The sequence below is a fragment of the Rana temporaria genome, chromosome 1 (assembly GCF_905171775.1).
Source record: "Rana temporaria chromosome 1, aRanTem1.1, whole genome shotgun sequence".
NCBI lineage: Eukaryota > Metazoa > Chordata > Amphibia > Anura > Ranidae > Rana > Rana temporaria.
The window spans coordinates 64916555-64940367 of record NC_053489.1 but is presented as its reverse complement, the minus strand read 5'-3'; the positions used below and the strand labels follow the sequence as shown (position 1 = coordinate 64940367).

Here is a 23813-nt window from a genome sequence, read left to right as displayed (position 1 = left end):
CCACAACAAAATTTACCGCCAGCAACAATAGACTCCCAGCAGCATCAACAGATCTCCGAACAGCCAGCATTAATAAACTCTCTGGCTGCCATCAACAATAGACCCCTCTCCCAACGGTAGATCTCTTTCAGCAACAACTGACCCCACCCAGCAACAATAGGTTCCCCACCAGCAACAATAGACCTCCCCAGCAACAATAGACCCCCCTGAAAAAATAGATCCCCAGCAGTGAGCATCAATACCCTGCAGCACACCCCAGCACCCCTTGTCATTACATATAGTCAGTCCAGGAGGTGCCGATACTGCGTTTCTCCGCGTTCCCGCTGGAAAAAAGCCTTGATGTGGATACAAATGTGATAGGTTCATGTGCACATATATATTTATTGTTGGATTTAATTATTTATAATATTTGTCAGTGCATGGAATTTTCTATTTATACATCTGTAGATTATATTTTCATATCTGGTACTTGCAGATTATTCTCAAGAGCAAGGTTTGTGCGATATATTATTTGTTTCCATTTTTGTTCTAGGTATGACAGATGAAGAATCAAGGGAGTGTTTGCGAACTGAAATAGTTAGACGAATCTTGTTTTGGAAAAAAAAGACGGTGAGGGAGAGCTGCACTACAAACAGGATGACAGTGCGCTATGGAGGTAAATTAAGTCTTAGAAAAACATTTTAGGTGTATTTTTTCAAATAAACCAGTTGATTTTGTTTTTTTTATTATTATTCAAAAAAGGGATACAGGTAAATATTACATGACAGTGCCTGAATCATAAAATAAAGGGATCTCAACAGGAGAGACAGAAAGGTGAGGGGTGTAGTCAGGGTTGGTGCTAGACTATTTTACACCCTAGGCAAGACCAGCTACTTGCAAACGAAAAAAAAAAAAAAAAAAATCTTCTATACCTCTAAAATATACTTTCTTTATGGTATATAACAGGGGTGGCCAACCAGTGGCCCGGGGGCCACATGTGGCCCGCGGAGTCCTCTGATGTGGCCCGTGACCTCCTGCTCTGGAATCAGGGGTTGGCGAGCCCAGATCGCAGGTTGCCGACCATCCATACCACAGCATTAGTGTTGTGAATAAAGCTGGTGGTAGAGTAAGAGCCCTATATGCCAATGCTTCCTGTATAGCGCCGGCTTTTGCCACAGGCATAGTCTATGGCAAAGTTCAGCTAATCCGCAGGATAAACACAGGTGCAGTACGCTGCAGGCATAGGCAAACCGTAGCACATCAGTGTGAAAACAGTCTTAGGCCCTTTTCACACCATCAGCCCGACCCAATCGGATCCTCAATTCACCTCTAAAGAAGGGCAGATGTAAACACACTTTTGTCCGCTTACGCCCACCTACCTCCAATTCGCAAAAAAAAAAAACCAGAAGGGAATTTGTCCCCTTCCATCTGGGTGGATCGGATCGAAGGGCCTAAAGAATAGCAGTGACCTGTCATCCGCCCGCTTCGCTCATTGTGGCCCGAGACTGCTTACCAAGTTGCTTAAGTGGCCCTCGCTCTTCAAAAGGTTGGGCACCCCTGGTATATAAAGAGCGCAAAATAGTCTAGCACTAGTCCTGTCTATCCACCCCCGTGATGTGTGTTGCCCCCTCATTGAACTGACTTGAACTGCCTTGCCGGACAGAGCGCATGGCTAGAGTACCTGGTCTGTCCATTCCTGCTCAGTCCTGCCTCCCGGCTCAGTACTTCCACGGTTCCATCTTCTCCTGCATCCTCCAGTTCTCGCACTGCAGGTCAGTAATGGACCGGGAGAGGGGCCCCGCTGGGCACAGCACATCCTCCAGTTGACTGTCCACCCCGCGCCTGTCACGTCGGCCCTGGGTGTTGAGGCTGAAGACATGACTGAGATCGCTGTTTGTGTTAGGTGTATAACTACCAAATTGACACCAAATAGTAAGGTTCTTAATATATCAAGCAGTTTCATAATACCTGGAAGGATCTGAAAATGGCCCAGCCCAACTAATGCCGCGTACACATGATCGTTTTTCGGCATGAAAAAAAACGTTGTTTTTCAGCATGTCCAAAAAACAAAGTTTTTCCAACTTCATCATTAAAAATGATGTTGCCCACACACCATCGTTTTTGAAAAATGATGAACAAATCGCGGTGACGTACTACACGTACGACGGCACTCTAAAGGGGAAGTTCTATTCGCGTTTGGGCTGCTTTAGCTGATTCCTTGTTAGTCAAAGACGATTCACGCTTTTTTTGTCTGTTACAGCATGAAGAATGTGCTTACTCCATTATGAATGGTAGTTTTACCTGAACGAGCGCTCCCATCTCATAACTTGCTTCTGGGCATGCGCGGGTTTAAAACGTCCTTTTTGCCCACACACGATCATTTTTTACAACCCGAAAAACAATTTTTTTTAAAACAACGTTAAAAAATGCAGCATGTTCGAATTTTTTTTTGTCGTTTTTCAGGAGCCGAAAAACGATGTGAAGCCCACACACGATCATTTTAAATGACATTTTTAAAAACATCTTTTTTTTTATGCAGAAATACGATCGTGTGTACGCAGCATCAGTGTCGCGGGTCCAATCTGAAGCACCTGCTATTGGGCTCTATATGCATGAAGTCATTCATTATTGCAGCCCAGGCAGACAACAGTATCTGGATATTGTGGTGCATGCTGCTAGTAACTAGACAGTGTCTCAAGAGATTTCCTTTTATGGATTATACAGTCCGGGAGCACGGAGTGTAAAGCTAGTTCTGGTGTACCTTTTAACTTCTTGAGGCCTGGGCCATTGTCAAATGATGGTTACAAGGTGGCTCTACAGGTCCGGGAGGCCGTCTTTTTACAGCCTCGGCTCCTCCAGCCACTGGGGGGGGGAGCGAGCGCCGTCAGTGCACGCGCATGCCCGGCACGTCGCTGAGATGCCGATACGTGTGCCTGGCAGCCGCGATGTCCGCCAACTACCCGCGATCGCCCATTACACAGCCAAGGACGTGGATCTCTGTGTGTAAACACAGAGATCCACGTCCTGTCAGGGAGAGGAGACCGATGCTGTGTCCCTTGTAGATAGGTACAACCATCGGTCACCTCCCCCAGTCAGTCCCCTCCCCCCACAGTAAGAATTACTCCCAGGGAACACATTTAACCCCTTCCTCGCCTCCTTGTGTTTACCCCTTCCCTGACAGTCACATTTATACAGTAACCAGTGCATATTTATAGCACTGTTCGCTGTATAAATGTGAATGGTCCAAAAAATGTGTAAAAAGTGTCTGATGTGTCCACCATAATATCGCAGTCCTAACAAATATCACAGATAACCGCCATTACTAGTAAAAAAAAAAATCATAATTCTATCCCCTATTTTGTAGCCGCTATAACTTTTGCGCAAACCAATCACTATACGCTTATTGTGATTTTTTTTTACCAAAAATATGTAGAAGAATATGTATCGGCCTAAACTGAGAAAAAAAAAATATATATATTTTTTTTTTAATTGTTTTTTTTTAATATAGCAAAAAGTAAAAAACATTGGGCCAGATTCATAGAAGAAATACGCCGGAGTATCTACTGATACTCCGGCGTATTTTCAAATTTGCCGCGTCGTATCTTAATTTGTGATTCACAAACAAGATACGACGGCTTTTGGCTAAGATCCGACAGGCTTACGGCTTCGTACGCCTTCGGATCTTAGGCTGCAATACTTTGGCCGCTGCTGGATGGAGTTCGCGTCGTTTTCCAGCGTCAGGTATGCAAATTAGCTTTTACGGCGATCCACAAAGCTACTCGTGTGCGTAACGTCGTTTTTTCCCGTCGCAAAGTTAAGCAATCTTTTTCATGGCTTAACTTTACACCAGCCATGTTAAAGTATGACCGTCGCTCCCGCGTCGAATTTTACATATTTTTTTTTTTTTGCGTAAGTACGTTACGCACGTCGCCATTCACAAACACGTCGGGGCGCCGTAATTTCGCGCAAAGCACGTCAGGAAATTACTAACGGAGCATGCGCAGAACGTTCGGCGCGGGAGCGTGCCTAATTTAAATGGTACACGCCCCATTTGAATTAGGCGGGCTTGCGCCGGACGTCTTTACGTTACTCCGCCGCAAGTTTATACTCAAGTGCTTTGTGGATCAAGCACTTACGAGAAAAACTTGCGGCGGTGTAACGTAAAGACGATACGTTACGCCGCCGCATTTGTACCTGAATCTGGCCCAGGGTGTTTTTTTCAAAATTGTCGCTCTTTTTTTGTTTATAGCGCAAAAAATAAAAACCACAGAGGTGATCAAATACCACCAAAAGAAAGCTCTATTTGTGGGGAAAAAGGGACGCCAATTTTGTTTGTGAGCCACGTCGCACGACTGCGCAATTTTCATTCAAAGTGCCGAAATCTGAAATTTCGCCTGGGCAGGCAGGGGGTATATGTGCCCAGTAAGCAAGTGGTTACATTTGTTAATTACATTTCATTAACCCCCCTGGCGGTATTCCCGAGCGTGACTCGGGGTGGGTTTTTCATGTTACGATCGGTAACCCCGAGTCACGCTCGGGGTAAGCTATGCAGAGCCTGCAGCGTGCGCTGGCTTACCTTGTCCTGGATCCAGCGATGTCACCACGCTGTGTGAGCGAGCGAGACCTCGCTCGATTCACACAGCGTCCTCCTGTGCCGCCGATCTCCGTTCCCTGCGACGTTACGACGCACGGGAGCGGAGATCCGCGCCAAATTCAAAAAAGTAAACATACACTATACATACAGTATACTGTAATCTTATAGATTACAGTACTGTATGTAAAAAAAACACACACCCCTTGTCCCTAGTGGTCTGCCCAGTGTCCTACATGTACTTTTATATAATAAAAACTGTTCTTTCTGCCTGAAAACTGTAGATTGTCCATAGCAACCAAAAGTGTCTTTTTATGTCAAAAATGGTTTTAGATCAGCTAGAAAACAGCGATAATAAATTATAATCACTTGCAGAATTGTGCGATAGCGATTTGCGGGGAAATTCGTCATAAAAAAAAAAAAATAATGACAGCAACAATTCTGCAACTGAGCAAATTTCAGTGATTTTGATTTGATTACATTATTGAATAATTTTTATTTTAATTATATTATTACTTGCTATAATTATTTATTATATTATAATTTAAAATTTTGTTTTTAAAAAAATGTCATACCCGGGATGCCTACAAGACTCTTGTTTGGTCAGATTTAAGTGAGTTATTCCTAAAAATCACAGGCCTACAGTATAAAACACCAAATTTCCTTGCAAATAATTGTACCGCTTTCAGCACCTTTTTTCTGAAAGAATCATACCGCCAGGGAGGTTAAATATCTGGAATATTGAATGGAATTTTTTTTTTCTGTTCAGCTCCACCAGATATGGAGCTAGCTCACGCAATTATTGGTGACATCTCCAGCAGGTATCGGAAGACGATGGAACATCTTTTACAAGTTGGTCGGCTATCTGTGCCATCTAAAAAAAAAAATAGTTTTTCAATAATAATGATTTGACAGGGATAGAGAATATATGCCTTACGAAATGAGTTAATTGATCTTTCAATAGCTGCCTTCCCAGAGCTTGTTCTCAAGCCTGTTCAAGGTGAAAGGGGGGCTTTCTCTGTAGGTCATCTCTCTTAGCATTGCATAAAGCTTCAATATTGCCCCCATGGATTGCTGCTGAAGAGGTGCATAAGCTTTCAAACTTTATCAGAGGGCGATTTAAGGTCCCTCTTATGATGTGGATAGTCAGATAGTTGTCATGTCTGATAACAATTCTTCATGGTGGATTAAGTCAGGTCGGCGGACATGGCATACAGTGGAACCTCGGATTATGAGCATAATCCGTTCCAGGAGAATTCTTGTAATCCAAAGTACTCTTATATCAAAGCGAGTTTACCCATTGAAGTCAATGGAAACGAAAATAATTAGTTCCGCGTTGTTCTTCCATAGCATTCAATACCGCATGTGGCCAGAGGTGGGGGGGGGCACCGGAGAGCTTCGTAAATGGTGGGAAAGACCCGAGGAAACCTTGGCTGACCCCGGCAAACCTCGGAAAGGCTTGGAAACTAAGTATTTCCGTTCAATAGGTAGGTAGGATCCTTGTAGTTTCAAAAGGAAAAGAAACAAAACGCACCTCATCCCAAGCATAAAGTATGTAGAAAAAGAGGATGGTGGGATTATAACAGTGCTAAATTATTAAGATATCAATTATTAAGATATCTTAATAATTTTGCACTGTTATAATCCCACCATCCTCTTTTTCTTCATAAATTACTATTTCCATGTCTTTCCGAGCATTTCCGAACGGCGCCATTCGGCTCTGCTTGACTCCGGCGCCCCCCACTCCTGGCCAAACGCGGTACTGCACACTGATATGTCCTGAATCCTGCTCGTTTTGCAAGACAAAACTCGCAAACCAAGTCAGGATTTTTTCAAATACAGTGCTCGTATTGCGAAACACTCGTTAACCGCGTTACTCGCGAAGCGCGTGCAAGTCGCTTCCCCCGACTTGTTCATTCCCTGACTTAATTGGAGTAGGCGGTATACTTTGGTGGGGGTGGGTCAGCCACGCCCTGTGACCTTTGACCTCTGGGAACCCACCTTCTGACCTTTGACCTCTGGGGGAGGTCCCTGTTCCAATTCCTGAGTCCTAGCCATATTCTTCAATGGGAAACCCTAACCCCTAACCCTAACCCCAACCCCGTTACTTGTTCCACTGTATATGTATTTTTCTAAGCCATGAATAAGCCCTAGTCCAGTGCGAAACGCGTCGGCTGTTCCCCTGTTCCATTGCTGTTACCTTGTGATGTGATGTACCTGCTGTTGGTTTAAATAAAAGACAACCTTCATGGTCATCGGAGTGCGGCTATCCCTTCTTCTCCTCACATCCCATATGTATTTTTCTAATATTATAAACCTGTTAAATTACTCTGCAAATCTTTTCATCATTTTTAGGATCAGTTCTGGAGTCATCCGAGAAATCTATCTCCTTTATCAAACCCGGCAGAGCTAAATTTGCAGCTAAGCTGGGTTATGAGAAACAAGGTCCCAACCCTGAGAATCAAGGCTATGAAGAGTGGAAAGCATCTGTAGTCGACAACCCAATTGTAGTGGATTTTGAGGTGAGAGTCAGAGGGGTTTCTACTGTAGCTATGTACCATCTGTTTACTTTCAAACTTCTTAACAGTGACATTTTTTTTTATAAATGTTTGTGCAGCATTCATGCTTCAAGGTATCACTCACCACAAATTTTTGGTATTGGAAACATTCCTCAGAGATTTTGGTCCTTATTGACATGACAGCATCACGCAGTTGCTGTAGATTTGTTGGCTGCACATCAATGATGCAAATTTCCCATTCCACCACATCCCAAAGGTGTTCTATTGAATGGAGATTAACCACTTCCATACCGGGCACTTACGCCCCTTCCTGCCCAAGCCAATTTTCAGCTTTCAGCACTGTCGCACTTTGAATGACAATTGCGCGGTCGTGCTACACTGTACCCAAACAATTTTTTTATCATTTTGTTCCCACAAATAGAGCTTTCTTTTGGTGGTATTTGATCACCTCTGCGGTTTTTAATTTTTGCGCTATAAACAAAAGAAGAGTGACAATTTAAAAAAAAAAACACTATTTTTTACTTTTTTATTTAATAAATATCACAATTTTTTCAAAAAAAACATTTTTTTCCCTCAGTTTAGGCCGATACGTATTCTTCTACATATTTTTGGTAAAAAAAAATCGCAATGATCATATATTGATTGGTTTGCACAAAAGTTATAGCGTTTACAAAATAGTTGATAGATTTATGGCATTTTTATTTTATTAATTTTTTTACTAGTATTGGCGGCGATTTGCGATTTTTTTACTGTCACCGTGACATTGCGGCGAACACATCGGACACTTTTGACACGTTTTTGGCGCCATTCACATTATACAGCGATTAATGCGATAAATATGCACTAATTACTGTATAAATGTGACTGGCATTCAAGGGGTTAACACTAGGGGTGAGGAAGGGGTTAATATGTATACCTTTATTGTGTTCTAACTGTGGGGGAAGAGGGGTGACTGGGGGAGGTGACCGATCTATGTCCCTATGTACAAGGGACACAGATCGGTCTCCTCTCTCCCCTGACAGGACGTGGAGCTCTGTGTTTACACACAGAGCTCCACGTCCCTGCTCTGTCGTTACCGATCGCGGGTACCTGGCGGACATCGCGACCGCCAGGCACGCGCATCGGCATCTCGGGGACGCGCCGGCGCGCTCGCGCGCCCCCCAGTGGCCGCAGGAATACAGGACGTCAATTGACGTCCTGTTGAATATTCAGAGTCACCGTGGAGCCGTCATTTGACGATGGCCCGGTACTCTAGTGGTTAATAGCGGATTCCAGTAATGTGAAAGGAGCAGTTTCCAGCTGGAGGTTTACAGCATCTGTTGAGAGGGACAGAATGCTGCCTGGCCGTCTAATGCCCAGTCGGGACTTGGGAAGGTGCCCAGAAGAGTTGCGACCCAATTCTGGAATCTTTCTCTAACATGCACAGGTTTCCACGGCGACAGGTAAGTATACACACACTCGGGTTTCTCGGCAGGAAAACACGACGAGAAAATAGAGAGCAGGTTCTCCATTTTTCTCATCTAGATTTTGGGCAGTTTTCTTGAAGAGAAACCTCTAAGGCCCCGTACACACGACCGAGTTTCTCGGCAGAATTCAGCCAGAAACTCGATCGGAGCCGTATTCTGCCAAGAAACCCAGTCGTGTGTACACTTTTGGCCGAGGAAACCGACGAGGAACTCGTCGAGCCAAATAGAGAACATGTTCCTTAGTCAATAAGGAAACTTGGCTCGCCGAGATCCTCGGCGGCTTCACAAGGAACTCGACGAGCAAAACGATGTGTTTTGCTCGTCGAGTTTCTCAGACGTGTGTACTGGGCCTTAGCCTCGTACACACGCACGGTTTACTCGACAAGAAAGCTCTGCCAGCAACTTTCTTGCCGAGAATACCGTGCATGTGTACGAGGCTTAACAGTTCATCTTCTTTATATAATTCTGCCCCCCTGCCAGCATGTTGTGGAGACGGACGCTTCTCTGTGTGGAAGCAGTAGTCTATCAGCAGAGGTCCAACACCACCCTTCTGAGTCACACATATAGAATTTAAATCAGCAAATTTCATACTCTCAATTGTTTTCAATTTATCCTTCTTATTTTCGGATTTTCGGATTTTCGAATTTACAAATTCTCAATTTTTCTAATTTTCTAATTGCGATCATAACGAATGACCCAAAAAAAAAAAAATTAAAACTAACACATTTTTCGGCAGTGCACATGTCTATTCAAATTGTAGTTAATAATATTTCCATTTGTTTCGTTTGTATAGATATTACTATGCGTTAACAAATTTGGCAATTCACAAAATTTTAATGATTCTTACAGTTGATGCCCATCGTGGATTTAATTGCTGGATTTCCCTGTGCGGTGACAAAACGTCGCAATCTGCTGAAGGCTTTTAATGAGTATCTGGAAAGGTTTGATCCATGCAAGTGTATCCCGTGCCCTAATAATGCCAGAACAGTGTTAGTGGATACAGAGTGTCTGTGTGTTTGTCAGCCTGGTACATACGGGGAGAGCTGTGAGAAAAAGGCACCGGATTACAAATCGAGTAGGTAGTGGTAAATACTCTGCAATATTTAAGGTCTATAGAAGCTAATGAGATGAAAGGCTAAGTATTTTATCATTTATATCTGTGAAATGACAGCGCTGCAAGAAACGTGATCCTATATATAAAAATTCTAGTGCATAATCGACATAAATATCTGTAAAAGTGCTGCCGTTCTACATACATAAGTAAAAATAAATAAAAATAAAATAAAAAGTATGTTAAAAAATCTTAAAGTATTTCATACAGTATATAGTGACATCTAAAGCTGGGTTCACACTTAGTGTAGATGCGGCTCACAGCAGGGGTCTGATGGGTCCCTGTTCTCTGTTTTAGCAACGGCCTGAATTTTTACCTGAATTCAGACCTGAAATGGAGCCAAAGATGCACAGGACCTCTGTGCAATCCGCTCCGCCAGGCACAGTCTCCTGTCATGCGAATTTAATGCGGAGAACGCCACATTCAATTCATATCAGCGTGAATCCCGCCTTAATAAAAAAAGTGTTTTGTGTAAAATATAGTCACTCACAAAAAATATAAAAATAAAATAAAATAATAAAAAAATGAATTTCAAACAGTTTCAATCAATTCCCATGTGTAACTTAATATTTAATCCAAAAAACAGTCTGTCTTTAACAATTTTAGCACCGGAAAGGTTTTACCTCCTTAATGACCAGGCCATTTTTTGCAATAAGGCACTGCGTTCATTTAACGGACAATTGCGCAGTTGTGAGTTGCTGTACCCAAATAAAATTTATGTCAATTTTTTCTCACAAAAAGAGGTATGATGATGATGATGATGAGAGCAATAATGGAATGTCCAAGCAACAGGTGTCTTTTCTTGTGCTTTATTTCACCCAACACGGCAAAACAGTAACTTGAGGTAGGATAGGAAGAAGATGGGTGAAGAGGAGGAGAGTAGCAGAATCAGGCTTGAACAATACGGAAGCAATCCTGCTTCTAGTGGCACTTTTCTTTACGTCGCTCACGGGATCATTTTTTATTATTATTCATTTGTGGTTTGTTGAGACAGATGACCCCTTAAGTTGGATCGTTTGTGAGATAAGATGCATTAAACCGGTGATACTGACCATTAGTGATTAATGCTGATCTTTTAATTCCGACAGTTGCAGCCGATGGTTCATGGAACTGCTGGTCATCATGGAGTGCATGCGATGCTTCGCGAGTTAGAAGAAGAACCAGGCAATGTAACAATCCTGTTCCCAGGAATGGAGGCAAACCATGTGAGGGTCCAGACACTGGAGAAGATCCATGCACTATTTCTCTGTTTGAAGACCAGTAAGTCAATAAGTGCACTGACTACAGAACTAAAATCCAACTTTTCCTTTGCTTTGTAAAATTGTCACCCTTCTCCCTACAGAAAACACTAAGGGCCAGATTCTCAGAGCAAGTACGCCGGCGTATCTACTGATACACCGGCGTACTTTCAAATTTGCTGCATCGTATCTTTAGTTTGAATCCTCAAACCAAGATACGACGGCTTCTGGCTTCGATCCGACAGGCGTACGGCTTCGTATGCCTTCGGATCGTAGGTGCAATACTTCGGCGCCCGCTGGGTGGAGTTTGCGTCGTTTTACGCGTCCGGTATGCTAATTAGCTTTTTCCGTCGATCCACGAAGGTACGCGTGTCCGTCTCATTCTCTTACGTCGTCGCTAGTTAAAGCTGCTATTTTGTGGCGTATAGATAGACTTGCCATGTTAAAGTATGGCCGTCGTTCCCCTGTCAAATTTTAATTTTTTTTTTTTTGCGTAAGTCATCCGTGAATAGGAAAGGACGTAACTCACGTCTAAGTTCAAAAAATGACGTTGGTGCGACGTCATTTCGCGCAAAGCACGGCGGGAAATTTCAAAACGGAGCATGCGCAGTTCAATCGGCGCGGGGACGCGCTTCATTTAAATGAATCACGCCCCCTACCCGCCCAATTTGAAATACGCGCCAAGAGATACACTACGCCGCCGTAACTTACGGCGCAAAATCTTCCTGGATTCGACTTAGAGCCAGGTAAGATACGGCGGCGTAGCGTATCTCTGATACGCTGCGCCAGGGCAATTCTTTGTGAATCTGGCCCTAAACCTCCATAAAATACACACAAAGATTTATGCCATGCATATCATTCTAGGTTCCTGGCCTCCAAGTAGTCTTATCTTCTTGCTTTCTTCAAAGCACAATACTTTAATAGGGAAGAGGGTGCTTTTTCAGTTGTAATTCATGCAATACATTTTTTTATTGACGTTAAGGTGTGACATTGAAGGTTTAATATGGGCTGGTTCTGAAATGTTATATATATATCTGCGCGGTGAACAGCACCTTTTTGAGTCTAATCTCCCGGAACTTTGGGGACCCGGTACCGGCCGGCCATAGGTCCCCTGGGGCCCAAACTTGGCACATATGTAGCCCCACTCTTCCTCTGCAATTGTGCAAAGTTTATGGCTGGGGAGCCCCGGTTTTTCAAAGTTGGGCACCCCTTCCATAGACTCCCATGTTAAACGTAATTTCTCCTGTAACTTTGGGGACGCGTTACCGGCCCGGCCGTAGGTCCCCTGGACCCACAACTTGGCACACGTGCAAAGTTGGACACAGTGAGGCATGGGCACAGTGAGGCATGGGCACAGTGAGGCAAAGTGAGGCACAGTGAGGCATGCAGATGAACACCCTAGGCTTATACTCAAGTCAATACGTTTTCCCATTTTTTTGTGGTAAAATTTGGCGCCTCGGCTTATATTCGGGTCGGCTTATACGCGAGTATATACGGTAATTACATTAATCAATACTATCACATGTCAAATTTTAATTCTTGGAGTGAAAGCTAATAAGTTATATTACTTCCCCATCAGTAAATGAAAAAAAAGGTTCCCAAATGTCACCTATCAAAAAGCACAATATAATTAATTTATATCTAAAACGATACATAATGATAAATAAATGAATAGATACATTTATACAGTAAAGATATTATAAAAACTTTCCAATACATAGCAAAATACTCCATTATGTTTATTCTACTTTTTTATCACAAAAAATATGTAAATCAAAATCTGAATTTAGTCCGCCTGGCTGTAAAGTACCCAAACAATTAATCCAATGCATCTCTCGTTCTATTAAATATAATACCCTATCTCTTCCTCATCTATTGCGGGGAATATTATCAATTACCATAAATGTAAGTTATTTCACAGTATGCAGCTTCTCTAAAAAATGCATAGGAATAGGTAATTGGGCCCATTTGTCTCAAATTGAATGCTTATGTCTTGCAATCCTATCCTTAATTTTATGTGTAGTTTCCCCGACATATAACAGTCCACATGGACATTTGATGATATAAACAACAAACGAAAGCTGGCAGGTGTAATAAACCTTAATTTCTATATTCATAACTCTATGTGGCTGTCTAAAATGTTTTCCTTTCATCAAAGAATTTCAAAATGACTCAGATCAAACCAAGCGGTTATATGAAGACCTTCCTTTCCTATATAATAAACTCTGGATCTGACCAATTTTGTCCTTTTTGGGGCCGTGGAATAATGGGTCCTATCCCTGTTTGAGCTGCACACAGTGCAATTCTATGAAAAAAGGAAGACATGTGGATTGTTATATGTCGGGGAAACTACTAAAAAAATTAAGGATATGATTGAAAGACATAAGTATTCAATTTGAGACAAACTGGTCCAATTACCTATACCTAGGCATTTTTTGTTAGACAAGTGACATACTGTGGCCCAATGTATATGTATGGTAAATGATCATATTCCCCGCAATAGATGAAGAGGAGATAAGGAATTACTTTTAATAAAAGGAGAGGTGCCTTGGATAAATCATTTGGGTACTTTACAACCAGGCAGACTAAATTCAGAGTTTGACGTACACCTCGTTTTAGATATAAATTATTTATATTGTATTTTTTAATAGGTGACCCTTTTGTCATCTACTAATGGGGAAGGAATATAACTCATTAGCTTTCACTCTGAGAATTGAGATTTAAATATTTTTTTTTATAAATTCTATTTTTATTTAAATTGCAAAAACGCTGCATACAAATATAAAACCCTGAGACTTAAGATTTGACATATGATAGTATTGATTATTGTAATTATGTGTTGATTTAATTGGTTCCTTCTGAGTATGTTTCTATATATTTAAGATTTTTTGTAATGAATTTGACTTGTTCCAGCCGGAGGAAGGGCCCTAATATGCCTAGCCCGAAACGTTAGCAGTTATGGAACTTGCTTGATTTTTTTGTTCTGTTAGGTGTTTATTTAATAAAGCTAAAAAGGCAAAATTAATCACATTTCTGCATAGAAACCAATCAGCTTTTAACCTCAGCTTGTTTAATTTAGCTCTGGCAATAAAACCTGGAAGCTGATTGATTTTTATGCAGGATTGTGACAAATCTTGCCCTCTCATGTACTGTGACATAGTGCGGTTTAGACATTAATGGCTGTGTGTTGAGTTATTTTGAGGGGACAGCAAATTTACACTGTTATACAAGCTGTACACTCACTACACAACATTGTAACAAAGTGTAATTTCTTCAGTGTTGTCACATGAAAAGATATAATAAAATATTCACAAAAATGTAAGGGTGTACTCACTTTTGTGAGATATTGTGTATATTATAGATATACAGTACAGACCAAACGTTTGGACACACCTTCTCATCCAAAGAGTTTTCTTTACTTTCATGACTATGAAAATTGTAGATTCACACTGAAGGCATCACAACTATGAATTAACACATGTGGAATTATACATAACAAAAAAGTGTGAAACAACTGAAAATATATTTCATATTCTAGGTTCTTCAAAGTAGCCACCTTTTGCTTTGATTACTGCTTGGCACACTCTTGGCATTCTCTTGATGAGCTTCAAGAGGTAGTTACCTGGCACAGCACCCAATCACTCTCCTTCTTGGTCAAATAGCCCTTACACAGCCTGGAGGTGTGTTTGGGGTCATTGTCCTGTTGAAAAATAAATGATGGTTCAACTAAACGCAAACCGGATGGAATAGCATGCCGCTGCAAGATGCTGTGGTAGCCATGTTGGTTCAGTATGCCTTCAATTTTGAATAAATCCCCAACAGTGTCACCAGCAAAGCACCCCCACACCATCACACCTCCTCCTCCATGCTTCACGGTGGGAACCAGGCATGTAGAGTCCATCCGTTCACCTTTTCTGCGTCGCACAAAGACACGGGGGTTGGAACTAAAGATCTCAAGATTGGACTCATCAGACCAAAGCACAGATTTCCACTGGTCTAATGTCCATTCCTTGTGTTCTTTAGCCCAAACAAGTCTCTTCTGCTTGTTGCCTTTCTTTAGCAGTGGTTTCCTAGCAGATATTCTACCATGAAGGCCTGATTCACACAGTCTCCTCTTAACAGTTCTAGAGATGTGTCTGCTGCAAAAGGTGGCTACTTTGAAGAACCTAGAATATGAAATATATTTTCAGTTGTTTCACACTTTTTTGTTATGTATAATTCCGCATGTGTTATTTCATAGTTTTGATGCCTTCAGTGTGAATCTACAATTTTCATAGTCATGAAAATAAAGAAAACTCTTTGAATGAGAAGGTGTGTCCAAACTTTTAGTCTGTACTATATATAGTCACCTGGTGATTCTGCCAGTAACACACTACCTGTCCTAGGGTGCCAATGTACATTAACCCTACTACCTATTGCACCTTTGGAGGAGCAGCATTGACGGGACTAAATAACACTTCCAGCTCTCCATCTTTCCCACAAGGGAGGGATTTCTGTGGTCCACAGATAAAGCTGAGAACATTCAGTACAATCCCAGCCTGGTCTCTGGCAGCCAGTTGCAAGCTGTATGGGAGGGTGCAGCTTGTCCAGTGGCACTCTTCTTCCCACATAAGAACACAGTGCCCGGGGAATCTGCCCTGCCTTCCCCCCTCCTTGTCCCAGCCCTGTGCACAGTTTACAAACTAACTTTGCCTGGTTTGGCTCTTTAACAGATAAAGTAGAGGCATCATGCAGCTAGACTGTACATTTTGTCTTATTTAATATGTTGTAGATTCTTCTTTTAATCCTTTGTTCTCCTCTGTATTAAGCAGGGTTTAACTTACGGTACCTCGCTCATCGCACATTTTCAAATCATCTTAGATTATCTAGATCTACAAAACAATACAATAGCAGCTGAACTTGGTAGTTCTATGAGTTTTAAATGCCCAGGGGGCCAACATGAGATAGGATTCATATTGAAATCCATAAATAAATAAAATCCATACACTGAAGTCTGAACCCTTCAGCCTGTTCTGGAAAGTATCGGACCAACATCAGCAAGAGATCATGAATAAAGATTAAACTTGTTACATCTGGTTCCTCTGCTTACTTTTTGCTTGGCTTCTTGCCCGCTCAGTGTTTGGAAAGACGAGTGCATGTACTGGTTAGAATCAGAAATGTTTGGGTAATTTAAAGCAGTATGTTAGCTTTTGTTCCAGGAAGCGCAATTTTGTTTTATCACTGAAAATAAATTGAAGCCTAACACCTGCTAAAACGTTATATTAGTTTTAACACTGTTGCGTATTGTCCATGATACTTTTTTAATGTGACAGAATTTAAAAGGATAAGTTCACCTTTAATAATATGTTACACCCATTTTCAAGGTGTAACATGTAACATGTTGCAAACGGGCCAGCCCCCAAACCTCCCCGGTTCCCGCTGTGACAGCTAGCGGGGTTCGTCTCCCTCCCCGCTAGCTGTCACAATTTTTTTTAAAAACGTGTCCAAGTGTCACTGATTGACAGGGCTCTGTGCATGGAAATCTACAAGGTCCTGCAGCCTTTGCAGCTGTTGGCATGTAGTTTTTGGTAGTTCATTCATGCTCCCTATCAGATTGTATCTGCTTACCCGTATGGGATGTACGGGTAAGCAGATACACTGGCAGATCTGCTTGAGACCTGCATGGCACCAGCGATCTGCTGATTGCTGGTGCAATGCTTCACAGGCTACAGGTGGGAAAGAGATAGAACAGAGGCGTAACTAGAACCTTCAGGGCCCCGCTGCAAGAAACTTTGAAGGACCCCCCAGACACACTCCTGTTGCAGAGCCCTTTATTACAGTTCCACAGCAGGACACTTTCACATGTTCTGTAGTGGGCTCCCTTCCTACCGTCTTGTGGGCCCCCCACGGTGGCAGAAAGCAAGAGATATGTCATCAGCCCCCCAGGAAACTCCATATAAGGGTCCAATGCAGTGGCCAAACTACCAGGGTTGCAAAGGTCACACTTCAGGCCGGGCCTCGGCATTTCACCACTGTCGGGGTCCTTATCCTCCTCATGCTGTCCTGCCCCTGCTATTGACAGCGCTGGTCCCGCGTCTCTGTCTCTATGGCAGTCTATTATTACTCTGTGCTACATTATGGGGATGATGAGTGCATGCAAAGGAGAGTCAGCACTATTAGTTGTAAGCACCAAGCAGCAGTAATGATGCATAGTCTTCTCTGTTGACATGCCAATCGGGATGTGATCATATTTATTATTAGATAGGACAGGGAGCATCACCTGGATCGCATCCTGATCGGCATGTCAACAGAGAAGGCTATATAGCGTCACCACTCCTAGGCAACCTGCAGGAGGCTCAGTTGTATACAACCAATTGTGCTGGCCCTCCCGCACATGTGCCCATCATCCCCATAAAATAAATAGCACTGTATCTTAATGCGCTGCCACTGCTGCCATGGGGACAGAGACCAGTGATGTCAATAGAAGGTATAGGACAGCAAGAGGAGGCTGGCAACCCAAATAATGGTGGAATGCCAGGGCCAGGTCGCAAGTGCAATCTTTGTGAACCTGGTAGTTTCACCACTGGTCCACAGTGGGAGGATTCCCCCATCCACTTGGAACGTGTAGATGGGAGAATTGGATATTTTTTTTCATTCAACCTAAGGCCCCTTTCAGACGGGACAGACCCCATCCAGCGAATCCACCTGCTCAGCCAGGAATCTCTCCACTTATCCCCGCTGAGCATTCTTCTTTTCAAAATAGCTCAAGCTCTGTCAGATTGGATGGAGAGCGTCTGGACAGCAAATTTCAAGTCTTGCCATTCAATATGCTTTGATTGAAATCATTCCATTTTAGCTCTGGCTGTATGTTTAGGGTCATTGTCCTGCTCCACACCAGTCTCAAGCCTTTTGCAGACTCGAATGCCTTGTACACACGATCAGAATTTCCGATGGAAAAAGTCAGACAGAATTTTTTAATTGGATATTCCGACCATGTGTGTGGCCCATCAGAGTTTTCCCATCTGAAATTCTGACGGATTTAGAAAGAGAACATGTTCTCTTTTTTTCAGATGAAAAAAAATTCTATCTGAAATTCTGTTCGTCTGTATGGAACTGATGGAGAAAATGGTTGTACGTCACCGAGTTTTGGACGGTCGAAATTTGGTGTGATAGTGTGTATGCAAGACAGCTTGAACGGAACAGAAAAATCCGTCGGAGTTAATCCCAACAGAAATTCCGATCGTGTGTACGGGGCATAACAGATTTTCTTCTAAGATTTCCCTGTATTTGGCTCCATCCATCTTCCTACTCTGACCAGCTTCCCTTTTCACTGCTGAAGAAAAGCATCCCCACAACACAATGCTGCCACCACCATGTTTCAGGGTGATGTGCAGTGTTAGTTTTTCAGACCCACATAGTGTTTTGCTTTTAGGCCAAAAAGTTCAATGTTGGTCTCATCTGACCAGAGCACCTTCTTCCACATTTGCTGTATTCCCCACATGGCTTCTCTTGCCACTCTTCCATAAAGGCCAGATTTGTGGAGTGCACAACTAATAGTTAGGGATGAGCCGAACATACCCGGGTTCGGTTCGCATCAGAACGTTCGAACAGACCGCGGGTTCGCGCGAACATTTAGAACCCCATTGAAGTCTATGGGACTCGAACGTTCGAATTCAAAAACGATCATTTTAAAGACCAATATTCAATTTAATGTTGGTAAACGTCTTTCAGAACCCGGGTCTTGCCCCAGGGAACATGTATCAATCGAAAAAAATATTTTAAAAACGGACGTTTTTGCGGAGCAGCGATTTTAATGATGTTTAAAGTGAAAAAAAACAAATGAAAAATTCCTTCAAATATCACACCTGCTGTGTGTCTCTAGTAGTGGCACATGTTTAGAAATGTCCCTGCACAACATTAAATTATTATAAGAACAAAGTAATTTAATACTGGTTGCGCACGTGCTGTGTGGGAACAATATCTCGATTATTTTAGGGGTGGTGGGGGGGTGGCATTATCTTTTTGGGAAAGCAAAATTGTAGAAAAAAGGGCACCCCTCAAACATACTGTAATTGTAGCGCAACAAAGAGCCACGTGCAAAGTATTGCATCAAAAATTGTTATTAGGCGCCCTTGTTACACAGGGGCATAAAAATGTGTCCGTAGGCGCAACATAACACTGCAACCCCTCCCAATATCTGTAATTGGAGCGCAACAAGGAGCCACGTGCAAAGTATTGCATCAAAAATTGTTATTAGGCGCCCTTGTTACACAGGGGCATAAAAATGTGTCCGTAGGCGCAACATAACACTGCAACCCCTCCCAATATCTGTAATTGGAGCGCAACAAGGAGCCACGTGCAAAGTATTGCATCAAAAATTGTTATTAGGTGCCCCTGTTACACAGGGGCATAAAAATGTGTCCATAGGCGCAACATAACACTGCAACCCCTCCCAATATCTGTAATTGGAGCGCAACAAGGAGCCACGTGCAAAGTATTGCATCAAAAATTGTTATTAGGTGCCCCTGTTACACAGGGGCATAAAAATGTGTCCATAGGCGCAACATAACACTGCAACCCCTCCCAATATCTGTATTTGGAGCGCAACAAGGAGCCACGTGCAAAGTATTGCATCAAAAATTGTTATTAGGTGCCCCTGTTACACAGGGGCATAAAAATGTGTCCGTAGGCGCAACATAACACTGCAACCCCTCCCAATATCTGTAATTGGAGCGCAACAAGGAGCCACGTGCAAAGTATTGCATCAAAAATTGTTATTAGGTGCCCCTGTTACACAGGGGCATAAAAATGTGTCCGTAGGCGCAACATAACACTGCAACCCCTCCCAATATCTGTAATTGTAGCGCAACAAGGAGCCACGTGCAAAGTATTGCATCAAAAATTGTTATTAGGCGCCCCTGTTACACAGGGGCACAAAAATTGTGCCTTAGGCCTTAGGCCACATGCAAAGTATTGCATCAAAAATTGTTATTAGACACCCCTGTTACACAGGGGCAGAAAAATTAGGCCTTAGGCCTTAGGCCACGTGCAAAGTATTGCATCCAAAATTGTTATTAGGCGCAACATAACACTGCAACCCCTCCCAATATCTGTAATTGGAGCGCAACAAGGAGCCACGTGCAAAGTATTGCATCAAAAATTGTTATTAGACACCCCTGTTACACAGGGGCAGAAAAATTAGGCCTTAGGCCACGTGCAAAGTATTGCATCCAAAATTGTTATTAGGCGCAACATAACACTGCAACCCCTCCCAATATCTGTAATTGGAGCGCAACAAGGAGCCACGTGCAAAGTATTGCATCAAAAATTGTTATTAGGCGCCCCTGTTACACAGGGGCACAAAAATTAGGCCTTAGGCCACGTGCAAAGTATTGCATCAAAAATTGTTATTAGACGCCCCTGTTACACAGGGGCACAAAAATTAGGCCTTAGGCCACGTGCAAAGTATTGCATCAAAAATTGTTTTTAGACGCCCCTGTTACACAGGGGCACAAAAATTAGGCCTTAGGCCACGTGCAAAGTATTGCATCAAAAATTGTTATTAGACGCCCCTGTTACACAGGGGCACAAAAATTAGGCCTTAGGCCACGTGCAAAGTATTGCATCAAAAATTGTTATTAGACGCCCCTGTTACACAGGGGCACAAAAATTAGGCCTTAGGCCACGTGCAAAGTATTGCATCAAAAATTGTTATTAGACGCCCCTGTTACACAGGGGCACAAAAATTAGGCCTTAGGCCACGTGCAAAGTATTGCATCAAAAATTGTTATTAGACGCCCCTGTTACACAGGGGCACAAAAATTAGGCCTTAGGCCACGTGCAAAGTATTGCATCAAAAATTGTTATTAGACGCCCCTGTTACACAGGGGCACAAAAATTAGGCCTTAGGCCACGTGCAAAGTATTGCATCAAAAATTGTTATTAGGCGCCCCTGTTAAACAGGGGCAGAAAAATTAGGCCTTAGGCACTGGTGGCGGAGCACAGAAAAACAAAATTTCTTACTAGCTAACAGCATGAAAAGTGAGGAGGAGAAGGATATTCCATCAGCAGCACAACAGGACAGTCACTCAGCATCAGCAGTCTCAAAGGGATCTGATATTTCAACACAAAATTCTTATTCAGTAACATCAGCATCAGGTGCTTGGTAGCCGGTGTTGATCCAAGCCTGATTCATTTTGATGAAGGTCAGTCGATCAACAGAGTCGGTGGAGAGGCGTACCCTGTGATCGGTCACAAAGCCTCCAGCAGCACTGAATGTACGTTCTGAAAGAACACTGGATGCAGGGCAAGCCAGTAGCTCAATTGCGTACTGTGCAAGCTCTGGCCAGTGATCCATCCTCAAGACCCAGTAAGCCAGAGGATTTTCCGTGGGGAAGGTGTCCAAGTCGGATCTTGCCGCTAGGTATTCCCGGACCATGTAAACCAGACGCTGGCGATGGTTGCTGGAACCGGTCAGACCTTGGGGCTGCGGACTAAAAAATTGTCTGAACGCATCGGTCAGACGGCCACCTTCTCCACCGCTCCTTCTCTGACTCACCGAAGCCTCAGTAAGACGTTGTCCAGGGCCAGGTTTTGGTAATCCCCCCGGTTCTGGGAACGCATTGCACAGACCCTTCTGCAAGGCCTCCCGCAGTAGTTTCATCTTCTGCTCCCTCTGCGATGGCAACATAAGATCCGTTACCTTACTCTTGTAACGTGGATCAAGGAGAGTTGCCAGCCAGTAATGATCCCTCTCCTTGATAGCACGTACACGAGGATCCTTACGCAGGCTTTGCAGAATCAGAGAGGCCATGCAGCGTAGGTTTGCAGAGGCATTCGGGGCACAGTCCTCTGGGTCACTGAGGACGACAGGATCCTCAGCCACCTCATCCCAGCCACGTAAAAGTCCACGTGTTCCTTGGGACTGTAAATGATCCCTTGAAGACTGCTGCTGTTGATGCTGAGTGCTAGGCTCCACCTCCATGCTGCTGATACAATCCTCCTCCTCCTCCTCTTCCTCATCCTCCTCCTCCTCTTCCTGTGTTCCAGGTGGGCAAGCAGGAACAGTGTCTGGATAAAGGGGGCCTTGAGAGGTAAGGAAGTCCTCCTCTTCCTCCCTCTGTTCTGCCTCAAGGGCCCTGTCCATTATTCCACGTAGGGTGTGCTCCAACATGTGAATAAGCGGGACAGTCTCACTGATGCATGCACTGTCACTGCTCACCATCCTCGTGGCCTCCTCAAATGGTGACAGGACAGTGCATGCATCCCTGATCAAGGCCCACTGGCGTGGTGAAAAAAACCCAAGCTCCCCTGAGCCAGTTCTGCTGCCATATTGGCACAGGTACTCATTGATGGCCCTCTGCTGCGTGTGCAGCCGCTGCAGCATGGCCAACGTAGAGTTCCATCTGGTGGGCATGTCACAGATTAGGCGGTTCTTGGGCAGGTTGTATTCCCTCTGGAGGTCTGTCAGCCGAGCAGTGGCATTATATGACCTCCGGAAATGCACACAGACTTTCCTGGCCTGCCTCAGGACATCCTGTAAGCCAGGGTACCTGCCCAAGAACCGCTGCACCACCAAATTGAGAACATGCGCAAAACAGGGCACATGGGTGAGTTTTCCACGTCGCAGGGCAGAGAGGAGGTTGGTGCCATTATCGCTGACCACCATTCCAGGCTTCAGCTGGCGTGGCGTCAACCACCTCTGAGCCTGCCCCCTGCAGAGCTGAAAGAACCTCTTCCCCAGTGTGGCTCCTGTCTCCCAAGCACACCAGCTCTAGGACCGCATGGCATCTCTTGGCCTGCATTCCTGCGTAGCCCCTCGTACGCCTACGGAGCACGGCTGGTTCTGAGCCAACATCACCACAGGAAGAAGCCACAGAGGAAGAAGAAGAGGAGGGGGTGGAGGAGAGAGGTGTGTCACAAGCAGTTGTAGTGTTTTGGAGGCGTGGTGGTGGAACAACCTCCAAAACTACTGTGCCTTGACCTGCGTCCTTCCCAGCTGCCAGCAGAGTCACCCAATGGGCCGTAAAAGACAGGTAACGTCCCTGTCCATGCCTGCTGGACCATGAGTCAGCGGTAAGATGCACCTTACCACTGACCGCCCTGTCCAGCGAGGTATGGACATTGCCTTCCACATGCCGGTAGAGAGCCGGAATCGCCTTCCGTGAAAAAAAGTGGCGTTTGGGTACTTGCCACTGAGGTACTGCACATTCCACAAACTCACGGAAGGGGGCAGAATCTACCAACTGAAAAGGTAGCAGTTGAAGTGCTAGCAATTTTGCTAAGCTAGCATTCAACCGCTGGGCATGTGGATGGCTGGCAGCGTACTTCTTTCGGCGCTGCAGCAGCTGGGGCAGGGAAATTTGTCTGGTAATATCAGTAGATTGGCCGGATGTACTACCACTACTACGTTGTGACACACCTATTTCTACACCTTCGGTGCAGGCTGCAGAGAGGACTAGGGGTCTAGTGGGGTTTGAGGTCACAGAAGGGCAAGGGGAGGACCGCTTTGGTCTTTGGTGTGGGTCTTTCTGGTATGCCTGCCAACGAGCTGCATGGCAGGTCGACATATGTCTGGACAAGCATGTGGTGCCCAAGCGGGTGATGTTTTGGCCACGCGAGATACGCTTGAGACATATGTTGCAAACAGCAAAGGTAGCATCTGATGGACAGGTTTCAAAAAAGGCCCACACCAAAGAACTTTTGCTGTACCGTTGAGACACAGCAGCGCCACGTAATGCAGTTGGTGTACTGCCCTTAAGCTGACCCCTGGAGGGCTTCCTGCCTCTTTGAAGATGTGCCTGTGCCTCGTCCTCTTCCTCCTCCTCCTCTCTCCTACCAGGCACCCAGGTAGAGTCAATGACCTCATCATCCCCTCCCTCCTCATCATCACTGGCGACAATCTGGCAGTATGCTCCAGCTGGGGGAACA

At 44.1% G+C, this 23813-nt stretch overlaps 1 protein-coding gene across 1 annotated transcript in view; it reads left to right on the top strand.

Annotated features, from left to right (window-relative positions):
• C6 (complement C6) overlaps nt 1-23813 on the top strand; it is a 120310-nt gene that overhangs the window by 56729 nt on the left and 39768 nt on the right. Inside the window, exons 9-12 of the mRNA XM_040338821.1 lie at nt 533-655; nt 6926-7092; nt 9405-9630; nt 10755-10926. Of these exons, the coding sequence (XP_040194755.1) occupies nt 533-655; nt 6926-7092; nt 9405-9630; nt 10755-10926 (688 nt within the window). The remainder of the gene's footprint in view (nt 1-532; nt 656-6925; nt 7093-9404; nt 9631-10754; nt 10927-23813) is intronic.